This window comes from Pinus tabuliformis, chromosome 3_1 (assembly GCF_031772625.1).
Source record: "Pinus tabuliformis cultivar Carrire ecotype Pingquan chromosome 3_1, CPIR1, whole genome shotgun sequence".
NCBI classification, from domain to species: Eukaryota; Viridiplantae; Streptophyta; class Pinopsida; order Pinales; family Pinaceae; genus Pinus; species Pinus tabuliformis.
In genome coordinates, this window is record NC_142301.1 from 281,161,690 (window position 1) to 281,171,265 (window position 9,576).

The 9,576-nt window shown below is 41.2% G+C and overlaps 1 protein-coding gene across 1 annotated transcript; it reads left to right on the forward strand.

The window, feature by feature from the left end:
- Positions 1–2,757: 2,757 nt before the first annotated feature.
- LOC149186894 (uncharacterized) lies at positions 2,758–3,366 on the forward strand. The gene has a single exon (XM_089409490.1). The coding sequence runs from the start codon at positions 2,758–2,760 to the stop codon at positions 3,364–3,366; it is 609 nt and encodes a 202-aa protein (XP_089265616.1).
- The last annotated feature ends 6,210 nt before the right edge of the window (positions 3,367–9,576 follow it).

Below are 9,576 nucleotides of genomic sequence, written 5' to 3' on the forward strand. Positions count from 1 at the left end.
AAATATATTTTTAATATAAAAACCCTCATGTTCACAAAAGGACAGGTTGAACCTAAGAAAATTTGTTGGGTCTCCAAAATGTCATCCACTTTGAGAGACCCCTTCCTCGCCACAGTGGAAAACCTCATCCAACAATGGGACTTAGTAGATTTCAAACCAGTAAAAGGAGAATACACCTGGAAAAATAATAGAACAGGGGAACACCACATCTCTGCAAGGCTGGACAGATTTCTCACCAGCAGTTCTATTATGCTGAATAAAAGAATTGTTTTCTCTAAGATTCTTCCAAAATTAACCTCAGATCATAAACCAATGTTATTAAGTTTAAAGGAAGAAGAAGACCTCGGCCCCTTTCCATTTCGTTTCAGTCCTCTTTGGGAAGAAAGGGAAGGGTTCCACGAAACGGTTCAAACTGCATGGAGATTAGAAGTTTCAGGCTCCCCAAGTTACGTTTGGGAACAAAAAATGAAAAACACAAAGAAGGCATTAAAGAAATGGATAAAGAAAGTCACAGTCTCCCCCACTAGCCAGAGAAAAGATGCAGTCAACCAGCTAGAAGATCTCCAAGTGGAAATGGAAGAGAAAGACATCTCATCCATGGATCTAGATAATGAAAAAATTGCACAAAGGAAAACATACAACTCCTTTAGAATCGAGGAAGAATATTGGCGCATTAAGTCACGCAGCTTGTGGCTCAAAGCTGGGGACAGAAACACTAAATATTTTCATAGACAATATAGGGCTCGTCTGTCGCGAAACCACATTGCAGAAATCATCACAACTAGGGGTCAGGTATGCAGAGGATTTGATCAAATCAAGGAAGCCGCTGTGAACCACTTCCAAAACCTTCTCAGTGCAGAAAAGGACAGGAGTGAGGAGGATATTGTAGAATTCCTCACAAATATTCCACAGCTAGTCAGTGCAGATGACAACAACATTCTTTTGAGCCCTGTCAAGGAGGAGGAGATTGCAAACATTGTCTAGTCCATGGAGCCAAACAAAGCACCTGGGCCTGACGGTTTTTCAATCCACTTTTACAGAAAATGCTGGGATCTAATTAAAACCGATCTCATCAGAATGGTTCACGGTTTCATGAGGAAGGCAAAGATTGGAGGCGGTATAAATTCTACCTTCCTCGTTCTAATTCCAAAGGAAGCAAGCCCAAGTTCTTTTGACAGATACAGGCCAATCTCCCTGTGTAACTCGTCCTATAAGATTGTGGCCAAACTGTTGGCGAATAGAATCAAACCCCTTTTGCAAAAATTAATATCTCCTGCCCAAGGGGGATTTGTGAAAGGAAGACACATTCTGGACAATGTCATTCAAGTCCAGGAAGCTCTACACTCCAGCCACTCACGCAAAGAACAAGGTATGCTCATAAAACTTGATATGTGTAATGCATTTGACAGAGTTAATCGTTCCTATTTGTACAGGGTTCTTTCATCATTTGGTTTCAGTCAGGACTTCATTAATCTTATCAAGGCATGCCTGGAGAAGATTTGGATTGCGCCCATGATAAACGGTAGACCTGCTAACTTCTTTTTAGCCACCAGGGGCTTGAGACAGGGCTGCCCCCTCTCACCATTTCTCTACATTCTGATGGCAGACTACTTGAGCAGAAAACTGACTTTGGAAAAACAAAAGGGGTGTCTACCAGGGATCAGAATTGTGAAAGGCATAGACCTGGTGAATCATGCACTTTTCGCCGACGATTCATTATTGCTTGGAGGGGCCTCTCCAAGAATAGCTAAATCTTTCAAAATCATACTTCAGAAATATTGCAGCATCTCGGGAGCACTGGTAAGTGAGAGGAAAAGTGCTGTGTATGGGTGGAACACAGAGCAGCACAAGATTGAGACAATTGCAAATGAGCTGGGGTACACAGGACATGTAGATTGGGAAAAAATAAAGTATTTGGGCCTTCCAATAACACTGGGATCCAACATAAATCACATGTGGGAGGAAGTTATCTCAAAATTCAAAAGGAAGATCACTGCGTGGGGAGGTTTCTGGCTAACCTCAGGGGGCAAATTAACGCTCATCAAATCAGTCCTCTCTGCTCTGCCCACATTCCAAGCGTCTCTCATGCTGGCTCCAAAACTAATCTCAGATCAAATCTCCAGATTCATGCGCAATTTCTTGTGGAACGGTGGGAGAGGAAACACAAACAGATTTCATTTAGTAAGCTGGGACATGGTGAAACACCCGCTGGCAGAAGGTGGACTTCAAATCCGTTACCCAGTCCACGCAAATTTAGCTCTGGGCTGTAAGTTGTTATGGCAGCTCCACGCAGAGCCTTCTCATCCAGTGAGTCAGATCTTCAAACTAAAAAACCAGTCATTAAAAACATACAATACAAAGAAATCCCCAAAAGGAACGCAGGTCTGGAAACTGTGTAACAGAAGCATTGATTTTTTCAGATCTCACTTGTATCGAATCCCCGGTAATGGTAAAAATACAAAGCTATGGAGAGACAGTGTTATGGGACATCGCCCTCTAGCAGAAAACCACGAGATTAGAGAGGTAAGAGTTTGGCTACAGTCTAAAGGTATAAGGAAAATAGAGGATATCTCCAGTTGGGACAGAAAAGGGAACTGGCAATGTTGGACTTTCCCCAGAATCCCAGAACATTTGAATGCTCAGTTAGACGCTCTTCAAGCTGCAATCTATGACTTTGCCCCAGTGCACATAGAAGACGAAGATGTTTGGGGCTAGGGTAAAACCGGGGTATACACAGCCAGTCAAGGATATTATCAGATGCAGAGCAAAAAGGATTCGCCACACTCGGAATCCGTGTGGAAGCAGATTTGGGACAGCTTCGACATTCCCAAAGTCAACTTCTTTTTCTGGACATTGTTCCACAACAAAATTTTCACTGGAGATAATTTGTGTAAAAGGAACATAGCTGGACCACATAGATGCGTCCTCTGCAAAAGAGCCCCGGAAACTGCAAATCATCTATTTTTAGCCTGCAAATTTGCAAAGGCGGTCTGGTCTTTCTTCCTTACCGGGCTGAATGTGCCTCCTCCAACTCAAAGCACGATCGACACCATGTTCTCCACTTGGAATGACAGATATCCCTTCAGCATAGTCAGCAACTCACTTTGGCAAAAGGTGTGGATAGCTGTACCAAAGTATGTCTGCTGGAAACTTTGGTTAGCTCGGAATGAAACTATATTTAACAACACAGAATTGCCTGCAGCAAAAGTGGCGGATCAGGCAAAAAACCTCCTCTTAGAAACACTAAACCACTCCTCAGTCAAAGACGGCAGCTCCTTGCGAACCGAAGAAAGGGCGTGGATGGATGCTTATACAGGAAAGGCCAATCTGCCAGCTCCCAATCGCACCAAGCACAAAGGAAAATGAAAAATACGAGAACCAGAGGACGGCTTCCAGCAATGGTGGAAATCACAGGCCAAGTGTACCATTTTTTTCGATGGAGCCTCAAAAGGCAATCCAGGGAGGTCTGGAGCAGGAGGGGCGATCTTCTTTCAAGACGGGAAAAAAGATGACTTTAGTTGGGGCCTTGGAATGAAAACCAACTATCAAGCTGCAATTCTCAGCCACTTGAAAGCCTGCCAAATGGCCAAAAAAGGAAATCCAGAAGAAATTCTAATCTTCAGTGACTCCGAACTGCTGATAAAAACGATGGTAGACAAGAAAAAACTCAAGGACCTGGTGCTAAATAAACAACTTTCAAGAGTGACCAAAATTCTGAAAGAATTTCCATCGGTCCAATTCTTCCACATTCTTAAAGGATTAAACAAGGAAGCAGACAGATTGGCGAATATCAGATGCACTTTACAGGAAGGAATGATTAGCATAAATGCAGAAACAGCGACCATGGATATCATCCCTTAAGCAGAAAGAGAGCCAATGTAAATTCTGAAAATTGTAATGGTTGATTAGGCTCTGCCCAACCTGTTATCTATCAATAAAACATAACCGTTTCAGTTAAAAAAAAAAAAAAAAAAAAAAAAAAAAAAAAAAAAAAAAAAAAAAACCCATCATATTTCAATTTTTATAAATAATATTTTATTAAACTTCAAATTTCAATTTTTATAAAATACACCATATCATGCACAAACATATATATACACAACACATAACAATACATGACACTTTATAACATTAAGGGTGATATGCATAAAAGAATAGTATTTTATTAAACATCATATTTCAATTTTTATAAATAATATTTTATTAAACTTCAAATTTCAATTTTTATAAAATACACCATATTATGCACAAACATATATATACACAAAGATATAACACAATACATTACATTACATGACTCTTTATAACATTAAGAGTGATATGTATAAAAGAGCGTGAATGTGTTCAAAATCAAATCTTAGAATGCAAAGTTAAAAACTATATACATTGATGATGATGATGATGGTGATGGTTAACGTCCACTGAGACCAAATTGGTCTATCGGACCTATAATTTTCTTAGTTCTTAATTGTTTGGCTTCTCGTCTTCTTGGCGAGATTGGTGTTGTAGCTTTTTTTCTTTCTCTACGGTCTTCCAACTTTCTTTATCTTGCATCTCCTTTATCTCTTCTGGTTCTTGGGACATTGGTGTCTTAGCTTCGCGATCTATTGTGTTTGTCCTTTTGAAGATAGTCGGAGAAGAAGTTTGGTCTGGGAGATCTTCTTTGCTATTAAATGAAGATTTATTTTGTGCGGTATTCGAATCATCATAATTGTTGATGCTTGAGGGGTTGTCGAGTTCACTTTTTTGTTGTTGGGCGGGGCTTTCCCCCTGCTTGTCTTGAGAGTTGTTTCTTTCTTGCCCGATTTCTTGTGATTCAGAGTTTTCTGGAGAGTATTCTTCCTTGATGACAGTGTAATGTTCTTTTTGTGCTCCTTCCCACCATGTAGATCTATGGTAATTCTTTCTAGCAAAATTTTTCTGGGAGGCTTTTGGGCAATTTTTGGCTAGATGGCCTGTCTCAAAGCAGGATCGACATCTGAAGATGACACTTTCATAATCGAGTTTCTGGTTCCACACATAGTCTTTACTCGTTAGGTTTATTTCAGTTGGGAATCTGACGCTAAAGTCCATTTCCACACAGACGCATGCATAGGTGGTTCTGGCATATTCCTCTGTTTCTGGGCACCTGCAGTAAAATTTCCCAATTGCATTTCCAATGGCTTTTAGCGAGGAGAAATTCCAAAGATGCAAGGGTAGGTTTGGTAATCTCATCCAAACTGGTGCTGAGGTTATCACTGTTGTTGAGGGATCGAATGATGGGTTCCATGGCTTCATGAATAGGCCTGAGTTTTCCCAAAACCAAGGGCCGGAATCTAGAATACATTTTCTGCTTTCAGGGTTTTCAAAATCTACTATAAAAAAACCCCTAGCACAGGGGTAGATATTAATTTCATCAGAAATGACAGGCTTCCATACCTCTGAGATCCAACTGTGGAGAGCTGCCTGCCGCGGCCAAAAACCATTGAACCAACAGATTAGGGCACTTTCGGAAAACTTCAAAGCCTCATCGAGTGAGGCCTGGACCACCTGGACAGTGGGAGCTAGGGCTTCAGTGACGATATGGGCAGGAGCTTGCCCCCCAGAGGCAGATGGAACTAAGCCAGCAGCGATCTTCGCGAAGATGGGAGCCATCTGAGAATGTACACCGTGAAAAGATGCAGAAGAGGATCTGCCACGTGAAAGTGTCCTCTTCATTTCCCTCTTTATCACTCAGAAGATGTGCCCGCTACTGAAAAAATACTCTCAAAGTGCACAGAAATCCGAGATAAGAATCTCGTCACCCTTTTGAGAGTACTTCCAAAAATCCGCTACTCTCCTTGATACCCTTTCCGTGCTAGAAACCTGAACTGATTTACAATCCTCCTTTAAAAGTGCCCAAGATGGGAATTCGCTTCTTCCTTTTCAACTACAGAATACGAAAATCCAATGCATTATTTGATGCCTTTCCCATGCCAGAAACCAACAGAGGAATATATAATGTTGAGTATTTTTGCCCCTCACAAAATTGACGCGAGTTTGATACCTGTAGCGGTGATTAATATTTTTGTTTCAAAGATTTTTCAAGATCCAACTCCCAAAAATTTGAATTTCCTGAAAAAATGCGTAAAGTGCACCGGCTTTAATGCCCTTCCCGTGCTAGAATCAGAGCATCGGCTTATATTTTTAAAATATAAGTAATTCATACAAATAAATAAAATAAATCTATTTACAAATATATTATTCATTTTTATTTAAATAAAAAAATAAAACTCATTGGTTTAATATATACAAATAAATTAAATTAGAAAAATAATAAAAATACAAATTTATAATATCTCAATTCTACAAATATTTAAAATTTTATATTTTATTAAATATTATTTTAATAAATTTCAATTTATTTCAAATACACAATATTATGTATTATTATGTATGTGTACAATCATATATACACACAAACATATAACTATGCATGTTATAATACATCAAAATGAATATACAACTATATGAATATGAAAAAGATGCATTTGCACAAATATTTTAAAAATAAGATTTTATTAAACATTATATTTTAATAATTTTCAATTTATTTAAAATGTACCATGTTATATATAACTCTGTATTTTAATATATACAAATAAATTACATTAAAAGATAATAAAAATAAAAATGTATGATATCACAATTCTACAAGTATTTTAAAAACATATATTTTATTAAATATAATATTTTAATAACTTTGAATTTATTTCAAATACACCATATTATGTACTATATTATATGTGTACAATCATATATACACACAACCATATAACAATGCACATTACAATACATCAAAATATCATATAACACATTACAACAATAAATAAATATATCAATTTATTGTCTTGTAAATTTTTAAATTTTCAATTATTAATTTTTATCAAATAACATTTTAAATGTCACTGATAGTTAATGTATAGGATATCATGTGAAAACCATATAAATATAAAAAAGATGCACTTACACAAATATTTTAAAAATAAGATTTTATTAAACATCAAATTTTAATAATTTTCAATTTATTTAAAATGCAACATATTATACATAACCTTGTATGGGTGAAGGAGAAACGATAAACAGGATAGGGTTAGCGTTTCGACCGAAACCTGCAGACTCCTCCACACCAACGACCGCCTGACTATGCTGTTGCACTCTTCGCCCTCCCGTACTCCAGTCCTGTTACCCTCACACCGCTCCCATTTGACGTCGTTACGGTTACTCCTCCATTCTTACCGCTTTGTTTTTTACCCTTACCCTCCTCCTCGACAAGCCCCTGCTTGTTACCTGGTCACTACAGCGACAGGAGACCTTGGATTCTAAACGCAGCTGGCGCGAAAATATAGTGACGGTTATGGAGGACCTAGTAGACTACTCGAAAGACCCACTAGCGGGTACCTCCATCTGGACTTCTCCCCAGGTTAACCCGACAAGCAGCTTCCATTACGGCTGCGAATTCACCGACACCGTTGCCTTTCTTCCCTCGATCTCAGGGCCCTCGTGCTCGCTGGCTACACTCTCATAGGCCTCCCCCTCCATCCCTGACCTCACAGCCCAACCATTATCCCCTTCTACCCTAAATTTCATGGATCAAACCCTAGAACCCAATGTGGGCATCTCCTTTGAGGGTATCTCATCTTTCCCTTCCTTCGTCGGCTCCCGCGTCCTCTCTGCAACGACCATCAGCGATCCTACCGCCTCTGAATTAAGGTTGCCTGTGTTGGCCTCATCGGCCCCCCCTTCTGGCAATATCACAAAAATCCCTCCCATCTCGGGGGTTTTTCCCTCTGACCCCCCCTTGGGCGTCCCTGCACCTAAGACTAACCCTTCCCAAGAAACCCATCAAAACTCCATACCTGATGAAGGAACCCAGAAAGTGAAGAAGCAAAGGGCACTGAGACCAAAAGCTTTAGAGGTATTCCTGAGTTTGGGCGAGGATTTCCAGTGGAGTGAGGAGATGGAAACGGCCGAGTGAGTGCTAGTTGGAAGAGTCAGGGGCCGTTTCTACAGCGCTAGCAGATTGAAGCAGTGGGCCACAGAGGTTCGGGGGCATCATTTAGCCGAACCACCGGTGGTTCAGAAATTTGTTAAAGGATGGTTCGTGCTTCGTTTTTCCAGGGCGAAGCACACCAACTGGGTACTTTTAGCGGTTTGGCATATTGAACAAGCCCCGGTGCTCCTTCGGAGATGGACACCACTCTTCAACCCAGAAAGAGAACAGTTTGACACTAGCCCTCTCTAGGTTAGACTACCCGGCCTGCCTCTTCAGTTCTGGTCAGAAGACATCTTTAGGCGTATTGGGAACTCTCTGGACACCTATCTGGAGTATGACAAATCCTACCTCTCGACATGAAGAATGGAGTATGCAAGAATATTGGTACACATTGACACCAATGATGGGCTTCAGGAATATATCACAATCCAATGGAGGAATTTCTCTCAAAGGCAGAATCTGGACTATGAAGGGGTTCCATTCAGATGCAGGAGATGCCATAAGGTTGGGCATCTCTTCAAAGACTACCCTCTCAACAAAAACAAGGATAGGGGAGAAGTTGGGAGGACAATTCCCCCAAACACAGATCAGGAACAGGGGGAGCAGCCCCACAACAAGGAAGGCGGGATCCAAGGTGATCCACCTCAATCAGACATGTCTCTCTCGCAAGGGACCCCGAAGAAATGCGGTAGGCCTCCGCTTCAACCTCCCTCTCCTCCTCTCACCAAGGAAAGAGCAACTGCTGGTTCGATGGTTTCTTCAGGTAAGTGACCAAACTCTCCTACTCCCTCTAGTATTCATGATTTTGATGGATTAAATGAATTTCCGGTTTATTGTTCTTTAAGTGGAATCGTAAACCCTCCCTCACAATCCCCTCTGATTGTCCCCTCTCCCACATCTAATGACACCTCCTCTGGAGCCATTCCAACACCCCCTCCCGACATCACTCCTATTCCTGTAGTTGGTCCTCCTTCCCCTTGGTACCAGACCCGATCCAAGGCCAAGCAGAAGATAATGTCCCAGGATTGTATTGGGCTTGATCTCTCTTTAACCCCTTTTCCTCCCAAACTTCCTCGAGGTCGACCCTCCTCCCTCTCAAAGGCTCAAATACGGGTCGGAGGCGAAATTGCCTTGGGTAGGCAATCAACCATTCGCGGGGCACTTAGAGCTTTGAACCCCTCATCTGACCCCCCTCATGAAGATTGCCTCTTTCAATTGCAGAGGGTTGGCTAGACCCAAAAAAAACTAGCCCTCCGCACACTGTTTCTTACCTCTCCCGTTGATATCATCCTCCTCCAAGAAACTCTAGGACCTACTGACACCATTACTCACCTCCTCGAGGCTATGCTCCCTAGTTGGAGTTTCATAGGAATAGATGCTAATGGAAGCTCCGGAGGACTTGCCCTGGGATACAACACCCACACCTCAAATCTCTGTAACTATTGGGGAGGTCTTGGGTACATAGCAGCAAACCTCTTCTCATCTGATTTGGGCTTGGAGGTACGAGTCATTAATGTTTATGGGCCCTGCCAACACAGCCCTGCCTTCTGGGACCATCTCCT

What these genes read in the sequence shown, in the direction of transcription:
- LOC149186894 (XM_089409490.1), top strand. Translation starts at nt 2,758, where the DNA reads ATGCAGAGCAAAAAGGATTCGCCACACTCGGAATCCGTGTGGAAGCAG.